Source organism: Onychostoma macrolepis, chromosome 25, assembly GCF_012432095.1.
Source record: "Onychostoma macrolepis isolate SWU-2019 chromosome 25, ASM1243209v1, whole genome shotgun sequence".
NCBI lineage: Eukaryota > Metazoa > Chordata > Actinopteri > Cypriniformes > Cyprinidae > Onychostoma > Onychostoma macrolepis.
Window position 1 is genome coordinate 2,658,143 of NC_081179.1, and position 24,864 is coordinate 2,683,006.

Genomic DNA, 24,864 nt, shown 5'->3' on the forward strand with positions numbered 1-24,864 from the left:
AATTTACTGAACTAATTAATGTCTACTTTGTTTCAGTTTATGTTTGTATTGTAATAATCTGTGGTTTGGGTGAGGGTATGTATGTGATTTTATTATTATTATTATTATTATTATTATTTTCTGATTTTATCTTTCCCTTTTGCCTGTTTTTCCTATATATATATATATAATTTTTTTTTTTTTTTTTTTTTTTTTGCTGTTGTGAAAATGTAATAAATAAATCATACAAAAAAATAATAATTTCTGCCACTGGTATTTACCATGGCACAGTGATGGCATTATCTTGGTACTTATGAACAGTAAACGTTTTTTTTACACATACAATAAGGAAGTAAAATAAATGTGAGCAGTATGAGGGTCAAAGTCACCAAAGTGACCCGATGACCCGCTGTCACGTGATGCCGTTCAGTTCCGCCGCACTGAAGGTGTGCTCCAGCTGCGTCGCGTTTGAGCACCGGCGTTCAGTGCGCTTCCTCCACCATCATCATCACCACCACCACCACCACCATCACCACCATCATGATGATAACACGCGTGCGGTCCGCGGTCTCCAGCATCATCGGCGGCATCATGGCCTCGGGTTCCAGCGCGCAGGAGATCCATCCGAATCCGCCGCCCCGGTTCCCGTACAGCAGACCGGATTTCCTCGCGCTGTCTCCAGACGAGGTGGAGTGCTCTGCGGATCACATCTCCAGACCCATCCTCATCCTCAAGGAGATGAAGCTGCCCTGGGCCACCGGCTACGCGGAGTGAGTAGCGACGCGCGAGACAACGCGCGCTGATTTGAGCTCGCGGATGCTGCGGAATGTTTGCGTTCTTCGTGATAATAATCACATGAGGAACAGAAAATGAAAGATCCATGACACGCATCCATACTTTCATTTCCATGCAGCTTTAGCAGGGCGCATGCGCGCGTTTTGCGCATTATATCATAACCTAATTCATGTGAAGCTACAGCAGGCTCTGCGTTGGATAATGTTTATGAAATCAGATTTCAGACAGTCCAGATTGAGTTTTATGCATTTATGATGTGATTGGCATCACAGTTCAAGTCTTGTGTGTGAGCCGTGATTTATGGATACTGTTTTTATTCATTCTCATACTCAGAATGGCATATCTAGAGAATAATAAGCCACATTGTTTATATTCTATTGTAGTGTTTATTAATATTTTGTATTAGCTTTCATGTTTTTGAGTTTACAAGTTTTAGTAATGTTATGTGCTTTTGTCATTTTGTTCATTTAGCTTTACTTTTATTTCAGTAATTTTAGTCTTAATTGAAATTAATTTTAATTTAATTAAAAGATCAAGTTTTTTTTTAAGTATTTCATCTGTTTATATTTTATTTCAGCTTTACGAAAAATTATTTTTAATAGACTAGTTTAATTGTTTTAGTTTTTGTTAACCGTAACAACACTACGGAAATGTCCTTTTGAATATAATTCTGTCCAGTGCAGTCTCTATACAGTTCAATCTCAAACATCTGAATGTAATTCTGATATGAGGATGTTCAAGTGTGATTCACTCACTTCCCGTCCTGACGCTGGTGTAGAGAAGTGAGATCGTCAGGGAAGCAGCTCTCAGATGCCCGGTCACATGATCATCAGAGCACAGGACCGGCTCTGAATGTGTTCCTGTTCACTGATCTGATGTTGATGTTTAACTCAAGCAGTAGAGCATTAACCAGAACAAATGACCTCAAACAAAACCAGAGAGAAACACCAGAGCCTGTCTATCCATCTATCGTTCTATCTATCTATCGTTCTATCTATCTATCCATCTATCTATCCATCTATCGTTCTATCTATCGCTCTATCTATCTATCGCTCTATCTATCGTTCTATCTATCTATCGTTCTATCTATCTATCGCTCTATCTATCTATCTATCTATCTGTCTATCTATCTGTCTATCTATCTGTCTGTCTGTCTGTTTATCTGTCATTCTGTCTATTCTTCTATCATTCTATCAATCATTCTTTTTGTCAATCCTATCTATCTATCTATCTATCTATCTATCTATCTATTCTATCATTATATCGTTCTATCATTCTATCAATCATTCTATCTATCTATCTATCTATCTATCTATCTATCTATCTATCTATCTATCTATCTATCTATCTATTCATCTATCTATCTATCTATCTATCAATCATTCTATTTGTCAATCCTATCTATCTATCTATCTATCTATCTATCTATCTATCTATCTATCTATCTATCTATCTATCTATCTATCTATCTATCATTATATCGTTCTATCATTCTATCAATCATTCTATTTGTCAATCCTATCTATCTATCTATCTATCTATCTATCTATCTATCTATCTATCTATCTATCTATCTATCTATCTATCTATCTATCTATCTATCTATCCGTCGTTCTATCGTTCAGTCTATTGTTCTATCATTATATCATTCTATCAATCATTCTATTTGTCAGTCCTATCTATCTATCTATCTGTCTGTCCATCCATCCGTCCATCCATCCATCCATCCATCTATCTATCTTTTGTTCTGTCTATTTATCATCCTATCATTCTTTCAATCATTCTTTTGTTCTATCAATCATTATCAATCACTCTATCTGTCAATCCTTCTGTCTATCATTCTGTCTTTCTATCTATTGTTCTATCGTTCTATTATTCTATCTATCTATCTATCTATCTATCTATCTATCTATCTATCTATCTATCTATCTATCTTTTGTTCTGTCTATTTATCATCCTATCATGCTTTCAGTCATTCTATTGTGCTATCAATCATTCTATCTGTCAATCCTTCTGTCTATCATTCTATCTTTCTATCTATTGTTCTATCGTTCTATTAATCTATCTATCTATCTATCTATCTATCTATCTATCTATTGTCCTATCTATCTGTTGTTCTATCTATCGTTCTTTCTATCTCTCTATGGTATGCCGAGCATTTAACACAAGTCTGAGAAATCAGAGGATTGTTGTGTTTGATGTGAGTGTTTCTAACCCTGAACCTGCCCCTGAAATCTGACTGATTGTGAGGAATTTTGTTCTTTGATTCCAGGTGTATTTTCTACATAAAAAGGAGCATTTCCAGCAGCACGAGTGTCTCTGCAGAGTGACACGTGTCTCCTTTCAGGACAAAGCCTTGGACCGTATGAACCCCGTTAAATCCTCATTAACAAATCAGTATGCAGGAATGGGTTTCCGTGGAAACCCTGTTGTGATGGGGGCAATTATCAGAGGCTCGTGAGCGCGCGTCATGCTGTCTTGTGCTCTTTAGACGCACGCTGTGACTCATCTGAGGAGATGATGGCAGTTGTGCATTATCGAGAAGCGTTTAGGAGCTCGAAAAGACTTGTTTGACGAAGAGCAAGAGGTTGTAGGTTGTGCCTAGTCTTCATAAGCGTGAACAGCCCTTGAGTCTCTATGGGTTAAAGTTGACTTCCTGCAGACATATAGAAACTGTGTTCATGATGAAACTGTCTCTACAGGGTGATCAATGCTGGTAAAAGCACCCTAAATGAGGACCAGGCGTGCTGTGAGGTGGTAGAGCTCAGGAAACGACCCGCAGACCCGTCCAGCCCCAGCTACACTCCCACCAGGAGACGCTCCTCGCTGCCCAGCGCAGACGTCCTGGAGTCCATCGACAGCACAGTGAGGCCTTCTGCCAGCACTCCTTTACAGCTATTCTCAGTCGCTTTGATGCATTTCTCAGATCAGAAATGAAATTCTCAAAACTACGTCTTCAACCTCCACAATTTAGGGCTGCATGATAAATCGCATGCGATAGTCATGTGCATCTCATCAGTGAAGCCGGTTCTGTAATCAGTAGTAAATCAGACGGAGCAGCATTTACTATACAGAGCTGTAGTTCTCTGACAAGCTATGCAAAACCACGTTCATAATCGCAGAAGATATTATGAAATAGCGCTGCGATAATAAAGTTGTTTGCGTAGCTGAACTACGGCTCCGTGTAGTAAATGCTGCTCCGTCTGAAAGCACGTGAAAATACCACATATTTTACATAGCAGCGATAAAGGCATTGCATTATTATATACTTTATTATAAGGAAAATTATAGGAGGAAGAACTCTGATGAACCATATATGTGGCCCTGCAGCACAAAAGCAGTCATAAGCAGCACAGGTATATTTGTAGCCAACAATACATTGTATGGGTCAAAATTACAGATTTTTCTTTTATACCAAAAATCATTAGGATATTAAGTAAAGATCATGTTCCATGAAGATATTCTGTACATTTCTTTCCGTAAATATATCAAAACTTAATTTTTGATTAGTAACATGCATTGCTAAGAACTTCATTTTTTTGCACCCTCAGATTCCAGATTTTCAAATAGTTGTATCTCAGCCAAATATTGTCCTGTTTTTATTAGTCACGTTGATTGCGATATCCTTGCGACTTATCGTGCAGCCCTACTCTGCATCATTTAGTCACTTGTGCACATGCATCATAAAAGCAGTTTCTCATTATTTTAAACATCTTTCGATTGCTTTGGTACATTCATGCGATTGATTATGTACATTTGTCTGCGGTTTCCTACGTCATCAGTTGCTAATATCATGTTGCTCAAGATGTATTATATAGTTCTCTGTGCAATAGTCTTACCCCTCAAAACATCTAGTCATTAGTTCATCGTATAAGACACTAAATGCAAAATGGTTGATCTAGTTTTTTATTTTCTACACATTTCTATTAGACTTTTTGTAAATTTGCCATGAATTGTGCAAGTGAATCTTGACTTTCACTAATGAAGAGAATGTCGATCAACCAATGATAAACCAGTTCTCTGAAATAGCTCAAGTGTAACTGTGAATCCTATCCGGCCTCTTTCTATCAATATCCCACATACAGTAATGTGTAAATTTGTACTTTTGAAAGGATATATGGCATACATGAGAAGCGCAGCCTTCTGCATTTCAGTACAGAAACTGTCATCCAAACTGTTGCCATAGTTTACATCAGGTAACACTAACAGAGCGCAGTGTTATATTGACAACATGACTAAGCTTTTTGACTATCTTGTTTGTGAACAATGGCACAAGGACTTTTCATTCTGATGGCACTGATATGTTCAATTACATAAATACTTCATATTACATGAATACTAAAGATTTCGAATAATTTACAGGCTTTTGCAAGTAATCCATTGTGTGGTGCTATTTGTACAAATAGTTTTGAGAAATGCACATACTTCTTTGCAAATATTAAATGATTCAAGAAGTGCAAAGCGACTGAGAAAAACTGCGATGTTATTTCACACATGTCCGTTATGACTCAATCATGTTGATTTTAAAGGAACAGTTCACCCTAAAATGAAAATTCTGTCATCATTTCTCCACCTCATGTGGTGCCAAAATAGAGGTGCACAATATTGTAAAAAACTGAAACTGCAATATTTAGTTTTTCTGCAACTACATATTTATAATATGACAATATACAGGAATTTTCACCGGATGGTTTAAATAGCTATATTTGGAAATAATTAATCATTCTAGAATGAGTGGGATGATTTTTAGGATGAGTGCATCTGCATTTAAAAAAAAAAAGTAAAAAGCTGAAATAAAACTTATGACTCTTAAGCATGAATTGAAAAAAAATGGTGTTTATACTAAGGTTTACATTTTGTAAGAACTAACTTAAACCTTTTTCAGTAACCATAAAGTGAACAGTGTTTTAGTTATATATATATTTTTTTTTTTATTTCACTTGAGTTTTAATAAAATTGATATTGTGATATGGCTTGGTGCAATTGTCAAATCATGCAGGCTGCAGGCATTTAAAAGCTTTTAATTTACACGCGTGCAGTTCATGATGCAGTTTGCGCTTAAATCTGAAACTGGCAGCGAATATATTTTTTGCTGGCAACCTGTTATTTGAAAAATAAAGAAATTAAGACGTAAATAGTAGTATTGTAGTTTTGTAGCAAAATAAGTTTTATTACTCAAATTATTTTACAGTAGAATAGTATTGTTACAATATTTTTTTTGGGGGATTTTTGTATTTAATTTTTATTTTTATTTATGAAATGCAATTGTAATATATTATCTTTAAAGGTACAGAAGTCAACCTGAGTTCGAATCCTCTTGTGGTTGATCCTGTTCTCCTCTCTCTCCACCCAATTCTTTCCTGTCAGCTCAATATTGTCCTGTCCGAATAAAGGCATAAATCCCATAAATAAACCTTTAAAAAATAAATAAATAAACTAGAGGTAGCATTGGCGATTTTGGAGAGGTTAGCAATAGCAAGGTAGCTTTGAAAGCATAAGATCCCACCCTCGCTGTAAATCACTCTCCAAAGCCACGCCTCCTCCAAAACACATGACCGTGCCATTTTTAACGAGTCATTTGTGTAATTAAAAGGATGAGTAGTAGTTAATAGTCTCTTACTGGCCTCAATACACAAGCTCTCCATAAAACAAACAAAACAAGCCCTGCAAATTAACATTAAATAGCGGTATTTTATTGCAATTTAATGTATTATACTTTCAATAAAACATTTGCAATGGGTTTTTAAAAGCTGTTTTATGCATGTTTTAGCCTGAGTTTTTTTTTTTTTGTATTTACACACTTTTGACCAGCAGGCGTCAGCAGCGTGTGGTGCTTCGAAACAGTGAATCATTTTGCGAAGCAATTGGTTCAATTGATTCGAAGCTTCAAAAAGGTTAGTTTCTCCCATCACTAGTGTGCCGCATGCACCAGACGTTCAGCCGGCGGTCAGTGGGCGTGATGTCTGAGGCTGAGACTAGGATGTGAAGAGAATTTCAAACAGCATAACAAAAAATGTTTTTGAACCAAATCACCTACCCCACTTTTTTTCATGAGAGAATTTCCTTTTTTTTTTTAAAGAAATTTGTGACCCAGGACCACAAAACCAGTCATAAGGGTCAATTTTTCTGAATAAATAATCTTTCCATTGATGTATGGTTTGTTAGGATCGGACAATATTTGGCCGAGATACAACTATTTGAAAATCTGGAATCTGAGGGAGCAAAAAAATCTAAATATTGAGAAAAGTTGTCCAAATGAAGTTCTTAGCAATGCATATTACTAACCAAAAATTAAGTTTTGATATATTTACGGTAAGAAATTTACAAAATATCTTCATGGAACATGATCTTTACTTAATATCCTAATGATTTTTGGCATAAAAGAAAAATCGATCATTTTGACCCATACGATGTATTGTTGGCTATTGCTACAAATATACCTGTGCTGCTTATGACTGCTTTTGTGCTCCAGGGTCACATTTTTCTGTGCATGCTGATATTTGCGTGGTAAAAAGTGATAAGTTGACTTAACTTAAAAATTTCAAGGCTACGGGTTTCCTCAATTTTTTTAAGTAAATAATAATTAAAAAGTTAAGTGAACTTGATAATTCACTTAACTTATTTTTTAAATTATCATTTACTTAAAAATTTCAAGGCTACATGTTTCCTCAATTTTTTTAAGTTAAATCAACTTATCACTTTTTACAGTGTGTGTAATTCTGTTTGTGCAGGAGGTGAAGGAACTGAACTTCCACCACTGGGCTCTGTTTGACGGTCACGGCGGCTCCGGAGCCGCGGTTTTCGCAGCCAAGTTCCTCCACCTCCATATCGAGGAGCAGCTGCAGGAGGTGCTGGAGATACTGCAGAACCCGACCCTCCAGCCGCCCACCTGTCTGGGCGAGGAGAACCCTGTCCACCACCTCCACCCGTCCGCCGGATGCTCCCAGCGGGGCCTGTCCCGGGCGGCTTCGCTCAGAGGGGCCGCCGGGGCCCCGGGGTCCCCTAATACCATGGCCCCGCGGTTCTTCATGGAGAAGAAGATCAAACAGGAGAGTCTGGTGGTGGGAGCCATAGAGAACGCCTTCAAGGAGATGGTGAGTCTTTGGATCAGTTACTGTAGTAAACTCACATGGCCACTAGATGGCAGGCGGCGCTTATAGGAATGATGCATTATTGTAAATGACTGTGTTGATTTTAAATTTCAGCTTTGCATCAGAGTAATAAATTACATTTTAAAATATAATCAAATAGAAAACACTTATTTCAAATTATAATAATACATCACAATTTTAAAGATTTTACTGTATTTTTAATCAAATAAATGCAGCCTTGGTGAGCATAAAAGAGTCTAGTGTACTTACAGATGCAAAGCAGCGATCCTATATGTGTGTGTTTTTTACTTAAATGTCGATTGAATCCAGTCTTGTGTGACCTTGATTGAGTTTTCCGTGTGTTTGTGTGATCTCAGGACGCTCATATCGCTCGAGAGAGGATGGTTTACTCTATTTCTGGAGGATGTACCGCTCTAGTGGTGGTGTATTTACTGGGAAAACTGTACGTGGCCAACGCTGGTGACAGCAGGTGAGACTGAATATTACTAAACCAAATCACCATTTTGCATGTTTATTTTATTCTAATTTAAGAGAGCTTATGTCTAGATTAAAGAGATGAAAAATGTCTAGGTTTTTTTTTTTTTTTTTTTTTGCAGTGTATGCAACAATTAACTGCATGACCTTTTTAGGCCTTTATTTGAGGAAGAGCATATTTTTGCATCAGAAGGAACAAAAGTTATTTCCATATTCTAGTGGTTTGGAGCATTCAAATATTCAAGCCTTTTTTGTGAAATGAAAGAAAAGGTCATGGAGATCTGTTGGAAATTGTTTTGTCAGACTTTGAAGTGTCGCTAATACAATACATTTACATTTTGAGACCGTATTGTGTTCCATTAAGATTATTCCTTACATTTTCTTTACTTAATCTTAAAATGTCTTAAGTTTTAACTTTCTATTCAGCAAGTAATCCTGCAAACAATCACGGTTTCCACAGAAATATGAAGCAGCACAACTGTTTTCAACATTGATGATAATCAGAAATGTTTCTTGAGCTGCAAATCAGCATATGTGACCCTGGACCACAAAACCAGTCTTAAGTGTCAATTTTTCGAAATTGAGATTGATACATCATCTGAAAGCTGAATAAATAATCTTTCCATTGATGTATGGTTTGTTATGATCGGACAATATTTGGCCGAGATACAGCTATTTGAAAATCTGGAATCTGAGGGTGCAAAAATCTAAATATTGAGAAAATCGTCTTTAAAGTTGTCCAAATGAATTCTTAGCAATGCATATTACTAATCAAAAACGAAGTTTTGATATATTTACAGTAGTAAATTTACAAAATATCTTAATGGAACATGATCTTTACTCAATATCCTGATGATTTTTGGCATAAAAGAAAAATCTATAATTTTGACCCATACAATGTATTTTTGGCTATTGCTACAAATATACCCCAGCGACTTAAGACTGGTTTTGTGCTCCAGCGTCACATATTAGAATGATTTCTGAAGATCATGTGACACTGAAGACTGGAGTAATGATGCTGGAAATTCAGCTTTGATCACAGAAATAAATTACATTATTATGTAATTATATATGTTATTTATGACAAATAAATGCAGCCTTGGTGAGCAAAAGAGACTTCTTTCAAAAACATTAAAGAATCTTACAGACACCAAACTTTTAAATGTTTTTAACGTAATGAAAAATAAACGTGGCTTTTGTTTTTAGTAGCATTGACGGTATCTGCTTTGTTTTTCTTTCTAGTTTCTTGCAAATATATTCATTTTATTATTCTATTTTACGTTCTGTTCTATTCTCTTGTGTTGAATTCTTGATGATTCTGCAAGCTCTTCTCCAGTGAGCGCTGTATAATGTGCGCTGTGTTGTGTGTTCGAGGGCTCTGATCATCCGTGGAGGAGAGATCCTTCCCATGTCCAGCTCCTTCACTCCTGACTCAGAGCGCCAGAGACTTCAGTTCCTGGTGAGAGAAACCTGGATTCACGTCTGCCGTGTTCAGCTGCTGGCCTTGGGAAATGCTTTTCCCTCTCTTGGATGTTTGTTTGCATTCTTTAAAGGACAGAATCCCTGATTATGGAGCACGTTTTTTGGATTCACGCCGTTTTTCTCTCTCAGGCCCACCTGCAGCCGTCGCTGCTGGGAAACGACTTCACACACTTGGAGTTTCCCAGAAGGGTCACAAAGAAAGAGGTCGGGAAGAGAATGCTGTACCGAGACTTTTCCATGAACGGATGGTGAGTTCTGCATGCTGTTGTTGTACTGGATCTGATTATTCTGCTCAAGAACCGTCCGCTTAGGAAGAAAGCACCTGACCAATCAGAGTTCATTTTGTTTTTATGTGCCTTTATCATGATATCACAATAACCCAAGTAATGAAGTCATTATTAATCTAATCAAATGCAACAATTAATATCTATAATTACTGTATTAATATAATAATCATTATAATTATTATATTCATATATATAATAATTATTGCTTAAAAGAAAATAAAATAATATTATCTATAATTAATAGATTTTAATCTAGCAATTGTTAATTATATAAAATTGTACTTAATATTATTGAGCTATAAAATATTAATCAAATAAATGCAAACTATTTATATCTATTATTATTATAATAAACATTTAATATAATAAATGTAGTAATTATCTATAATGATTTTGTTAATATGTACTATTTATTATATTAAAAATAACAATTATTGCTGAAAATAATAGTTCATAATATTATTAATTAATAAAACTATTGTGAAAAAGACACGGAAACAAAATGAATTCTGGTTGGTCACAAACAAATCATATTTGTTAATTATTACATAAATATAATCATTATTCCAAATAAATATTGTTTACTATTATTCATCAGTAAAATCAAATAAATGTGATTTATTAACACAATTTTATTGTGTTATTGTGAAAACGACACACAAGCTAAATTAACTCTACTTGTCACAATTAACGATTATATTTATATATTAAAATAATAGTAATATTATCATTTTCTCTATTAAATAAAATAAAAATACATCAATAAAATCTAATAATTCTAGTTTTTATATTTTTACAGATAACAATGAAAAAAAATTCTACATTTCACAATGTGTGCAGGTTTAATCTGATTTTCGGTCCATCCATGAGTATGGATTTTTGTGTGTCAGAGTTCGACACTAGGATCTGATTGGTCTGTGAGACGGATCCAGTCTGAATCAAGTGTTCATAGCTGCTCCCTCAGGAGACACGATTGAACTTCCATTAGTGAGTGAATGTGTGTGATCCTGCTCAGAAGTGTGTGTGTGAGTCCTCAGGGATGTAATTGAGCTCACGACCTGCACTGTCAGAATCGTGTGGGAGTGCCGCTGCATCCAGGAATCATATACAGTATTTTATCATACAAGTTTAGTTGCTTGAATGTCTGAATTGATTAAAGGAATAGTTCACCTATAAATCATCTCAGTGTCGTTCCAAACCCAAATTACTCTGTAAATGCATGGGGGGGGGAAAGTATGAAGCACATATTCAAAGTATCCAGTCAATGGAGAGCCAATCTTTAAAGCTGGATGGATGCAAAAGCATCTGAACCGTTATCCATATGATGCTTGCACCATATTTCAATCTTCTGTATCTGTACAATAGATGTGAATGAGAAACAGACTCAAATTTCCAGGTTTTGTGAGCTGGATCAATTGATTCGTTGAAAAGATCTGACTTCACTCATTGCTTCATCCCTTATGAACACTTTTGAAACTCAAAAGCTTCGGTCCATATTTATTAGAATGGAAAAGAGCGACCATACATTATTTAAATCTCTTATTTTGTGTTTCTCTGAAGTAATTTGAAATGAATATTCATTTTTGGCAATATATGCTAAAGTTTGGGGTTTGGTAAGATTTTAATGTTCTATTTTAACGTAAAGTCTCTTTGACTCAAGGCTGCATTTATTTGATCAAAAATACAGTAAAATTGTAAAATAATTTTACAATTAAACATAACTGTTTTCTGTTTTAATATATTTTAAAGTGTAATTTATTCCTGTGATACAAAGCTTAATTTTCAGCATCATCACTCCAGTCTTCAGTGTCACATGATCCTTCTGCTCAAGAAACATGATTATTATTTTCAATGTTGAAAACGGTTGTGCTGCTTCATATTTCTGTGGAAACCGGGATGAATTCGATTTTTCAGGATGCTTTGAAGAATAGAAAGTTCAAAAGAACAGCGTTTATTTGAAATATAATTTTTTTGCAACTTTTGATCAATTTAATGCATCTTTGTTGAATAAAAATGTAAATGTTCTTACAAAAATCAACTTGCTGAGCTTTTGAGCAGTAATGCACGTGACCGTTCAACACTGTCATAGATCATTTCATAACCATTTTACATTTTCAAATCAATGTTCACTTTGCTTTCTCTGTAAAGTCTCAGTGCTCTTCTTGCGTCTGAGTGTCTCTTCGCTTCAGCTTCAGCTCCAGCTGCTGTTTGATGTTTGTTGTGGTGTTTTGCGCAGGGCCTACAAAACAGTCCAGGAGGAAGATCTGAAGTTTCCACTCATATTCGGAGAGGGAAAAAAGGTAAGATCACTGAATGTATTCCTGCTTCACAGCCGACAGAAATCACAGCTCACTCGATCGTGACTGTCGACGCGGTCACAGGAGGGTCATCTCACAGTTAATTAAGTCTTTAAACAAGTTATGTGTCCTGTATCTCGTCTCTGTTTACCATATCTATAAATGCTCTAAGACTTATTGTACATAATTCATAACTGCTCTTTACTGTAAAGAAACTTCCATCAGAATGTAACAACTTGCTTTCTGGCTGATATTATCAAGGCCAGACGTCTGGAGAAGCTTAGAGACTTTATTTTAGTTTATGTTTGATTTATTGATTTATTTTGTAGTTCTGTCTCTTTTTAAGAACGGTAAAAACTTTTTGGGTTCATCTCTGCTAAATTTGGATAATGAACCATCAGAGAACTTTAGAGACAGAAGAACGTCAAGGCTAGGGAAAAAAAGCGATTGCGCTGTGAGATTTCACATGTCGGTGAGGTCGAGAGATTGCAGAAAGATGTATTATTTCTCACCGCAGAAATATGGGTAATTAATTAGTGGTGTTTGCTACATCACTTAGTAGTATTTAAAGGTGTAGTTCACGTAAAATGACATTTTCTGAAATGTGCTGAAAATGTCCTCACCCTCGGGCCATTGAAGATATAGAAGAGTTTGTTTCTTCATCAGAACAGATTTGGAGAAATGTAGCATTCTGTAGCTCACTCAGAAATGAATGCTCTGCAGTGAATGGGTGCCGTCAGAATGAGAGTCCAAACAGCTGATAAAAACATCACAATAATCCACAAGTAATCCACACCACTGCAAGCCAACAATTAATGTCGTGAGAAGTGATAAGCTGTGTGTTCGTAAGAAACTAATCCATCATCAAAACGTTTTTAACTTCAAACCATTGCTTCTGGCCAAAATACGAGTCCATAATCTATAATAACACTTCCTCCAGTGAAAAAGTGGTCTGGTCTGAAATCTGAACAGATCAAGCACCGTTTACAAGCCAAAACAGTTCTAAACAAATATGTGGGTGGATTTTGATGCGAGAGACAACAGGAGATGGACTTTTTCAGTGGAGGATGTGTTATTATGGATTATGGACTTGTATTTTGGCCAGAAGTAATGGTTTGAAGTTAAAAACGTTTTAATGATGGATTAGTTTCTTACAAACACACAGCTTTTCACTTCTCCAGATGTTAACTGATGGACTGGAGTGGTGTGGATTATTGTGATGTTTTTATCAGCTGTTTGGACTCTCATTCTGACGGCACCCATTCACATCCATTGGTGAGCTAGTGATGTAATGCTACATTTCTCCAAATCTGATGAAGAAACAAAATCATCTACATCTTTGATGCACTGAGGGTGAGGACTTTTTTTTTTAATTTTTTTTAATAATAATTGGGTGAACTATTCCTTTCAGCCTCTAGCACTAGTATTAAATTTGAGTGTGTGTGCCATCCTGCCGCGTTTGTCGGGGTGTTAATGTGTTCGGTCTGTGGTGCTGAGCTGAGATCAGTCTGTTGTGACGGGTGAAACCAGGAGGAGATCGGCCTCTAGTCATCCTCAAGGAGGTCTCAGCTTCACAAGGCATCTGTTCTGAATCCCTCCTCATCTCTTAACTTGATAACGTTCAGTCCTCTCCGCCGTCTGTGGGAGGCAGGAGGCTTTGACGGGAGCAGATATCAAATACAACTCGGCGGCGGCACGAGGGAGTCTGAGAAAGCAGCTGGTTGAGGGCATGTGTATTATTAACCAGCAGGGGCCGTTTTCAACCAAAGCCAACTGCTCGCTGAATTCCTTCTGTACTAGAGGAAATTTGTTGGGAGGTTTGTTTTACATGGCTCCAAGGACTTTTAGCCTAAATAAATGTTATTATTTATGAACCAAGAGTACAATAAAGGTTCTTTATTGGCATCTCTGGTTCCATGAAGAACCTTTAACATCTACGGAACCTTTTAAAATGTTCTTCACACTGAAAGGTTCTTTGTGGAATCAATGTGAAAACCCCATTTTGGAACCAATTCACCATTTGCCGGGAGTTTGATTGACAGGCGATCTGACCAATCATAATTTCACCATTTTGTCTGATGAACAAACCAGACGGGAGAGTAGATTATCGTCACTTGAACTTGAAAAACAGTGTATTAACATCTTTCTGCAGTTGAAACAAGATACCTTCTGATGTTCATTCATGTTTATTTCATGCTGTAACTAGTAATGAGGAAGTGACGATCGGTTCACATGCCGCTTGAACTGAGGCTCTACAGCGATCCATTAAAGAGTCACAAAATAGTATTTATTGTTTTTATTTCTTACAAAATGACCAAATTTGAAAGCTGAGACTTCGTTTCATACCTAAAGTAATCTGCCCTGTCCTTGGCTTGTCGGATGTAGCAACAGTAACTAAAGGGGCGGGTCTTTGCAGAGGGTCAATTGAATATTCACGTCTCATGTTGTGTTTTGTGGCTCAGGCACGTGTTTTGGCCACCATCGGCATCACTCGTGGACTCGGCAATCACGACCTGAAGGTTCACGACTCAGACATCGCTATCAAGCCGTTCCTCTCCTGTTCTCCAGAGGTTTGTAATTCATTAACACACACATAATCAGATGACTGCATTATTCATTAGTTCGCTAACTGAAAAGTACCATGATATTACCATGTTTTTGGACATGTATCATGGTCATTTTATGTTTGTTGTTGTGTTTTGAACAGTATAGCATGGTATGTGAACATTTACCTTGATATTACCATGTTGTTTGGTCATTGATCATGGTTTTACCAAGCTTTTAGGACACGGCACCATGGTGTTACCGTGGTTTTTAGAACATGCACATGCAGGAAATGTCATGTTTGTCATAAAGTATCAGGGTTTTTTTTTAACCATGGTATTTCTATATGTATGTGTGTGTGTGTGTGTGTGTGTGTGTGTGTGTATACATATATGTACAGTGTCCTCAAAGTATTGGAACCGTGAAGACAAAATTGCTCTGTTGGCTGTGGATTCAAGACAATTTCAAATATGATTAAAAGATGAATATGAGACAAAACTAGAGAATGTCACATTTTATTATTGGGTGATTCAACACATAGATGTTTTTCCAGCTAAGAAGTTCAGCACTTTTAGTTTCATCCCTCTATCTGATGTGAGCATAAGTATTGGAACAGTTGAACAGGTCTTTCTAGTGATCAGCTGTGTCCTGTTGCATTAATTCTTCAGATATTAAAAGCAGGGAATGTGTCGTATCAGTTATATCCATTATTTCTGCATTCGATCATCACACATACACACCAGGATGAAGATGACGGAGCTGACTTTGAAAGAAAAGCATGCAATTTGGATGCTAAAAGAAAAGAGGAAGTCAATTAGAGCTATAGCAAAAACAAAGGGCATGGAGAAATCAAGAGTTTGGAAACCACCAGCAACCAACAACGACCTGATCGGCTGAGAAAACAACAGTAGTTGATGACAGACAAATCATAAAAGCTGTGAAAATGAATCCTAAAAGACGTGTCTGTAAAATCACCAACAACTTCCAGAAAGCTGGGGTGATGCTCTGACAATCTACTGTCCTCAGGAGACTTTGACATAGAATAACAGAGGCTACACAGCAAGATACAAACCTCTGACCAGCTCCAAAAATAGAAAGGCAAGATTTGAGTTTGCAAAAAAGCACAAAGGTGAGCCAGAAGAGTTTTGGAACTGTGTTTATGGACCGATGAGACAAAGATGAACCTTTATCTAAGTGATGGGAAAGCAAAAATGTGGAGAAAAAAAGAGAACTGCAATGATCCCAAGCATACAGCCTCATCTGTAAAGCATGGTGGAGGTGGTGTCATGGCATGGGCATGCATGGCTGTCTCTGGAACAGGCCCTCTCAACTTTACTGATGACTTAATGTTTGTGACAGTAGCAGAATGAATTTGGAAGGGTACAAAACCATCTTGCCTACCAATATTCAAGAAAATGCCAACAGATTCATTGGGAAATTCTTCATATTGCATCAGGACAATGACCCAAAACACCCTGCCAGTTCAGTCAAGGAGTTTATAAGGGCTTAGATTGCCCAAGTCAATCTCCAGATTTAAATCCGACTGAACATGAATTTCAGCAGCTGAAGAGGAGAGTAAAGGCAGAAACGCCCCCAAAACAAGCAACAATTGGAATTGGCTGCATTAAAGGCTGGGAAAAGCATTTCAAAAGATAAGACCAGGAGTCTGGTGATGTCTATGGGTCACAGACTCACTGCTGTGGGATCTGCGACTAAATAATAGCTTTTAATCTTTTATATCTGCCTTATGTTCAACTGTCCCAATACTTATGCTCACATCAATGAGTGGGATGAACTCTAAAAGTGCTGTTCTTTTTACAATAACCAAATTAAAACTAAAACTTAATAAAACAATTTAGACATGTACCAAAACATAAAAACTAATAAAAATGACAAAAACACAAAATTATTAAAGCTTTAACTAAAATGAAATTGAAAGCAAAATATAAAATAAAATCTAATTAAAATATTAACAAATACAGTAGTATATCGATGATAGTAAAATAAAATATTAACACTTGTGTGTGGACATTTACCATGGCATTGGTGTGTAATGCTTTTTTTTAAACACAATACCATTGTATTATTGTGTTTTCTGGATATGGTACCATGGTATTACCATGTTGTGTGGCCATTTACTAGCAATACTATATATTTGGACAAATTACCATACTATTGTTGTGTTTTGTATGGTATCATGGTATCATGTGTGTATTTTTATTTTTTTGGCACATATACTATAGTATTACTATGCTTGTTTGGAAAAGGTGTGGTTATACCTTTTTTTCAGACGTTGAAGTACACTGAAAATACCGTGGTAAATAAATTTTGTATCATTCTGCTGTATAATAAATTACTACGGTATTCCCATCTGACGCCATTACTGAAGCATGGTACCACTGCGGTACTTTTGAAAGGGTTTCTGGGTCAGAAATCAGGTCTGTTCTGCTTATTGAAGAAACCATATATGTTATATAACCGCAGATATATTTATATAATGTCCTGCAGAACAGCACTAAATCGAATAGAATCAAGTCTAAAAGCCACAGACTTTGCTCCAGTGCTTGTGTTTACCGTGATTTTTACCGTCTCTCTGCCTCTAAGACAGTTTGATCCCGTCAGAATAAAGTTGTGGTCTTAAAGCAGCTCAGATCCCTCCAGTGACACGAGTCTCTCCCCTCTCCAATCTTCTGAAGCTCTCTTGATCTTTAATTCACACGCTGTGTAAAGTTCATCCGTGGTTCATCCCGCCGTCTGCACCTCAGCTGAGTTTTTTTCTCTGTCTGCTTCTCTTTGATCTGTTTTTCTTATTCGTCCTCCTCCTCCATGCACTTTTCCCCCGTTATGTGCTTGTGCAACGAGTAGAAGTATGTCCGCTATGCATGCGGCGTGGACTCTGGCTGGGTCGAGTCACTCCTCATTTCCTGTCTGTTGCGCAAATACTAGGTCAAAGGTCGAGGATGGGTCACTGAGGACAACCAGACACTTGCGTCAGATATGATTTCTATCTGTCTATCTATCTTTCTATCGAATACTGTGAGTGTGTTATATGTGGAAGATCCAAACATGGCCCATTATAAGATTTCTAACAGAGTCAGTCACTTATTGATTTTTTATCTGTTGGTATTTGATAGAATCCATGATGCCATGTGTCTAAACAAGATATCCAGGACCTCCAGCAGAAATATAGGCACACAACATCAAAAATACAGCAGTATATGTCATTGTACACATGGGGTACTTTTTATCCCTGTGTTCACCAAACCCATCTTGAGTGTTTGCTGCTAAAAAGCTCATTTTTTAGTTTCATTTGACCATAGAAGCCAGTCCCATTTGAAGCTCCAGTCGTGTCTGATAACTGAATATGCTGGAGTTTGTTTTTGGATGAGCGAGGAGAATTTTTCTTGAAACCCTCCCAAACAACATGTGGTGATGTAGGTGCTGTTTGACAATATTTTTTTAAGGTTTTCTGACCCTGAGACTCAACTATTTTCTGCAATTCTCCAGCTGTGGTCCTTGGAGAGTCTTTAGCCACTCAAACTCTCCTTCTCACCGTGCATTAGGACGATATAGACACACATCCTCTTCCAGGCAGTTTCCTAACATTTTATGTTGATTGTAAATTCTTAATTATTGCCCTGATGCTGGAAATGGGAATTTTCACTGCTCTAGCTCTTTTCTTAAAGCCACTTCACTAATTTGTGAAGCTCAATTATCTTTTGCTGCACATCAGACATATATTCTTTGGTTTTTCTCATTGTGATGGATGATTAAGGGAATTTGGGCTTTGTTTTCCCTCCTATTTATATTTCTGTGAAACAGGAAGCCATGGCTGGATAATTTCATGTTCATAATCACCCTGGAGTGCTCAAAATTGTGAATATGAATGGGAATATACTTCAGAGATATTTTACTCATAAGAATTTCTAGGGGTGCCAATAATTGTGTCCAACGTGTATTTGAGAAAAAACATTTATTTCATAATGATATTTCCCCCCATTTTAAATTCGTATTATCCAATGAAAGGCTAGATTTTTGTGAATTTTTTAAAATAAAAGATCAAAAGGATTAACAATGCAGAATAATTTTCGCAGCCACCTTTGATCAAATTTACCACGGGTGCCGATATTTTTGGCCATGACTGTATATATATATATATATATATATATGTATATTATATTAAATAATAATATTAAATAATAATAATAATAATTTAGGCATAATGAAATAATTATATTGGATACATTGATTAATATTGTAATTTAAATTATTATTTAAATTAATTTAAATACAATTTATATATAATAAAAAATTATTATTATTATTGCAAAATAAAATAATTAAATAGGCTGTATGAGTAATATTATAATTTAAATAATTGCTTAAATTTAATGTAAATTTTGAATAAAAGTATTCTTACAAAGAAATATATTATTTTATCTATGTATTATGTAATTATTCTAATACATATAATATAAATATATATACTTAAATATGTATTATAATTAAACAGAAATTCTTATGATTTAAATGTTGAATAAATGTATTAATTTGTAATTTGTGTATGGAAACAATTATGTAGGATACATTATGATTCATATTCTAATTTAAATAATTGTTTAAATAATTTTTTTTTTCCCATTCTCATGTTAGTACAGAATTGTTTGGGAAAACATCTGTGAATATTTTCTTTTTTCACAGATACGCCTCGCATGGCTTTATTTACTGCTTATTTCCGCTTTAAACATCAATACTAATCATGTGGTGAAGTTGCTGGATGGGTGTTGCTCCACGTGGATCCAGTGAGAGTGCGACTCTGATGAAATCGGCCCGCGTTCTTTCCGCTGTCACGCTCACTGAGACACGATGCGTGAGCAAGACTCTGTCTGCCTGAGATAATGTACTGCAGACAAGAACTAACAGGCTTATGGGATTGTGAGCGTGTTTGGCCGCTCTATTTTAAGGGTGAAATTTAGCTTTAAAGAAAAACACCTACTATAGACACTGAAGGTTTGAGTCTGTCTGGACAGATCGAATGTATTACTAAAGCAATAATCAACAAGAGGCCATGCGTTACAGTGATTTTAGGCACGACAGCGGCAGCAGAAGCAATACAATAAGACATAAATATTTAATAAATAATTTAAGGACAGTATATATATATAGAACCGTATTCATTATCACCCAATATTATGCATTGTTTTTAAATGAATCAGCATTGATTTATATTGAAAATATAATTGTGCATAGGTTTTTTTTTTTTTTACATTTAGATTACCTGTGCCATCATTTAATGCTACCTAATAAATATTTTAAATATGTTTAATAATTTGTTTTTTAAATAATTTAGTTTAATAATTTATTTGTTTGATTACAGTGTTTTTTTTTTATTTTTGTTTTTTTTACCTCATTCTTGCAATGAAAATAATGATGACTTGGAATGAATGAATTAATGAATGAATGAATTAATTAATACATTTTTAAAAATGTAATACTCACTATAAAACTGTAATTTCTTAAATACTAATATACAATCCTCAAATGAATATCCATTTTTTTCTGACATTTTTTTCATAATATTGAGATATTTGTTTCTTAATTTATTATATATTTTTAATAAATACAAGACATTAATATTTTTCATGAATAAAAATGTCCATTAATCACTTAGTTTTACAGAATTTTAATATCAGTGCATCCCAAAAATAATTAAATTAATGATACTAATCACATGAAACAATTCATACATAGATGTATAAAATTTGTGGGGTGTTTACAGCTGACAAACTACATAACAATTCAGAATTATTAGATGTAATTATTGGTGCGTCAAAACCAGTGTTGGGAAGGTTACTTTGGAAATGTAACAGGTTACAGATTACAAGTTACCCTATTTAAAATGTAATAGTAGTTTAACCATTTCAGTTACTTTGTAACAGATTACATTTGATTACCTTTTGATTACTTTTCTGAATTTTTAACAAATGGTAAGGGGTGTCACATTTGCGTCACATGCTTGAGGTATTCAGCCAATCACAACGCACTGGATAGCTGGCCAATCAGAGCACGCCTCGCTTCTCAGAACGATGAGCTTTGCGTTTCAGAAAGGCGGAGCATAGAGGAGCAATAATGTACAGTATGTGGAAAATAATGTGTTTTTTTTAACCTCGAACCGCGTAAATACATTGCATTACACCAAATACACAAAATAATGTTCTTTTTATGACCCCTTTAATTTCACATTTTTTTCTTAGTAACTGTAACAGATTACAGTTACATTTATTTTTCAATTAAATTACGCAATTCCGTTCCATGTAACTAGTAACTCCCCAACACTGGTCAAAACAAAATTCTATGAATGTGCACATCCATGTTTGTGTAATATAACATAATTGAAATATGTTGTCATTTCTACAGGTGAAGATCTATAACCTCTCTCAGTATGAGCACAGCGCTGATGACGTCATGATCCTGGCTACAGATGGACTCTGGGATGTGCTGTCCAATCAGGAAGTGGCAGAGGCGGTATCTGGTTTCCTTGGAAACTGTGACCCTGATGACCAACACAGGCAGGTTCCTCAGTGTTGGTTGAGCATCAACCATCTACTCATGCAACCTTGAAGACAACACCATGATGAGTTATTTTGAGCAACGTAAAAGAAAATGTGATTTTGATTTTAATATGAGATGGTGAAGTTGGAAACAAAGGTTCCAAAAGGTGGTTTTCTAAGCGATGCCATAGAAGAAACATGTTTGGTTCCTCAAAGAACCTTTAATTTATCAGTTCTTAAAAGAACCATTAGTTTCTTAATTTGAAGAACATTTCAATAGCCTAATCTAAAAAAATGTCTACTATAAACAACGTTTTGTGTAATGGAATGATTCCAAGAATGTTAAAGGTGCTTTATGGAACCTTCAGTTCCAATTAAGAACCTTTAGTTTTGAAGATCTGGGCAGGCAACTGAAAGGTTGTAGGTTCGAGCCAAGAACAATTACTGCAGATCAAAGCACATAAAAGACACTTCAAGATATGTTTTCCTCTTCATCGAAAAATTCCATTATTTATTCACCCTTATCATTCCAAACCTGTATGGCTTCTTTCTTCTGACCAGAGGTGTAAAGTCCAGGGGCCTCATTTATAAAAAGTAGCGCAGAAACCATCCAAAAATTGATCTTACGATCATCTCTCAAATATGTGTGTGTATGATTCATAGAATGAACGCATGTACAGAAAACGCACATACGTGACTCTTTCAGATGTGATATCTATGAACTTGCGTGCAAATTAATGGTTTCAGCTCTCTGCTTGTAAACGACTCCTAATTAATGTCATTAACATGTAAAAGATCGCAGTCATCAACCAAATTCTTTAATTTAGAACAGCAAGCTGCAAGAACAGCTTACATTTTCAAAAACCTGCAGTACTCTGTGCGTACGTCTGCTCAGACTCTGTCTTTGACGTGGAAAAGTGCTTAGCGTCACGTCAGTTTTTACAAATATGAGCGTTGGCGTGTATTTAAGCGTACGCACACTCTACGATCAAATCTGAGCGTACGCACGCTTTATAAATGAGGCCCCAGGTTTAGAAAGTAAAAGTCCTCCTCAGTATTTTGCTCCAATCATCTGGATTTGCTAATTAGCACAGTTTTTCAGCCAGGAGGTATAATTGGTGAAATCAGCTGGCTGAGTTCATGAGTGGAATAAATATATGGCAGGACTTTTACTTTCTGACCCCTGGACTTTACACCTCTGCTTCTGAAAGAAGACTGCAAATTTTGCAAAACAGAAAGACATATGGGTTTGGAATGACCTGAAGCTGAGTAAATTAGATTTTCAAGTTTGGGTGAGCTGTTCCTTTAACCTCAGGTTTCTCTTGGAGGGATAAACCTGTTATTAGTAAACTTTGAACGGTAAAATTAACCACTCAATAGCATCTCCGTTTTTTTTCAGGTACACAATGGCAGCTCAAGACCTGGTGATGAAGGCCCGAGGTGTCCTGAGGGACCGAGGCTGGAGAATCGCCGGAGACCGGCTTGGATCTGGAGACGACATTTCGGTCTTTATAATTCCTCTAATGCACGGCAATAGCCAACAGCCTCAGCCTAGCTGACCAATCAGAAGGCAGGGCGCCAACCGAATCGGACCGAATCCGTCTCTAACCCAACATTCAGATGCTCAGACCGCGTCCTGCTGGAGTTTATGGAACCCGTTGTGCGTTTGAACTCATTTACAATATGAACACTTGCTTTTAAGACTTAAAAGTCGACGACTGCTGACTTTGAAGACCCACGTCAACGTTCCCTACCTCCGCGTGGGTTGGTGGGATCAGTATATAAGTTATAACTTTGCACAATGACTAAAGGCGGGTCCGGTTCTTTGAAGTTCTCCATGGACAGATGCGCACCCTCCGCAGTTTGTTTATCCGCACTCATCTGGCAGCTAGGCGGAACCAACCGTGTTTTGTTTTTCCTTTCAGGATATTAATTCATCCTCTGAATGTTTAGTTTGCGGATTTGTTTTTTGCGTTCCTTGAAAAAATCTAAGCAATTATGGCTGTTCTTTGTACATCCTGTTTTCAGTGACTCCAAGTTACTGTAAATGAAAAAAAATGTGTATTGTTTTTGTTTCTCCTGTGCTCTGTAAATTTGCAATAGGTACTAAGCTAAATAATGCAGAACTGATCTTCCATTCGTCATGGTAAGATTTTTAGGATGATACATTTTTAAGGAACAATAAATCATGTGTCCGACGAAGAAGTCTGATGTACAGCGACCATTCCCTTTTATTTCTATGCGCACCATCGTGCGCACCTACCTGCAATCTGTTCTCTAGGGCTCCTGTGTGGAGGTTTGGTGAGGTCTGACTTACGATACATCATGTTCACAGTGGCACCTTCCTCTTCTACAGCACAAACCCGCTGTGAGCATTTTGGAAAGGCTTTCGTACACACACACACACACACACAATGTGCAAACACTGACATACACACTCCCCAAGAGAGTGGCCATCTGGTCAGCACAACCTGAGTGTGACCAAAACAAGACTAATTTGGCCAGAGATTCAGCTGTGTGTGTGTATGCGGACTGCTCTCTAACACACTTTAGCGCAGTCGTGTGTGTGGGTGGACGGCGCTGCAAGGGTATCACATGCTTACTAAAGGAGCTTTCTGGGAAGTGCACACACATGCGCTGCAAAAATGATTCATAAACTGCTTATGTGGCTCCATTAATGCTGGCCCACAGATTTGAATAAAAACTCATTGAAGATATTTCACTAGAATCGTTCTAAAGTAACAGGAATAATTTAATGTTTTCCCAAATAATACTCTCTATGTAAAAACAAAAAATCCAGACAGTTGTTGAAAGAATAAAGACATGATTCACACCAAATTGAACGTTTTGTCATCATTTATTTGACTTAAAATATTCCCGCCGCGCACTTCAAATCTCATTCGCGCTTCTGAAAATTCAAAACCTATTTGGGCGCGAATGGGAAAAAAAAAACTGCCGTTGAAGATTGATCGTTGAATCGTTTTTTTTAACTTTATTTGGAGCAAAAATGAAGACTTTAAGGCAACAACAGACTATAATCAGTAATTTACATCAAATACATAGCCATCTTGATGTTCTGTAGTATTTTGTCTTTTTTTTTTTTTTTTTTTGGAATGGAGAATCTTGTTGAAGAAAGAAAATCATACAGGTTTGGAACAACATTAGGTAAGTTAATTTTTGGATTGATTTTACGCTTTAAGATTCCGTCCAAGAAAGTACAACACTTAATCCGTGGCCTGGGAGCAGCAGTAATTGTACAGTCTTTAGTTTCATGATCTTGGAGTGAGTTGAAGTTCAAATATTTGACAAATGAATGGCTTAACCACCACGACCAGCCAACAGC

General features: G+C 36.3%; 1 protein-coding gene across 1 annotated transcript; it reads left to right on the top strand.

Annotated features, from left to right (window-relative positions):
• Positions 1 to 340: 340 nt before the first annotated feature.
• ppm1h (protein phosphatase, Mg2+/Mn2+ dependent, 1H) lies at positions 341 to 24,353 on the top strand. The gene is made up of 10 exons (XM_058767791.1): positions 341 to 749; positions 3,477 to 3,639; positions 7,506 to 7,868; positions 8,243 to 8,355; positions 9,735 to 9,819; positions 9,972 to 10,090; positions 12,366 to 12,429; positions 14,889 to 14,996; positions 21,388 to 21,539; positions 22,921 to 24,353. Exons 1-10 carry the CDS (start codon positions 520 to 522, stop codon positions 23,078 to 23,080), a joined length of 1,557 nt encoding a protein of 518 aa, XP_058623774.1. The 5' UTR covers positions 341 to 519; the 3' UTR covers positions 23,081 to 24,353.
• The last annotated feature ends 511 nt before the right edge of the window (positions 24,354 to 24,864 follow it).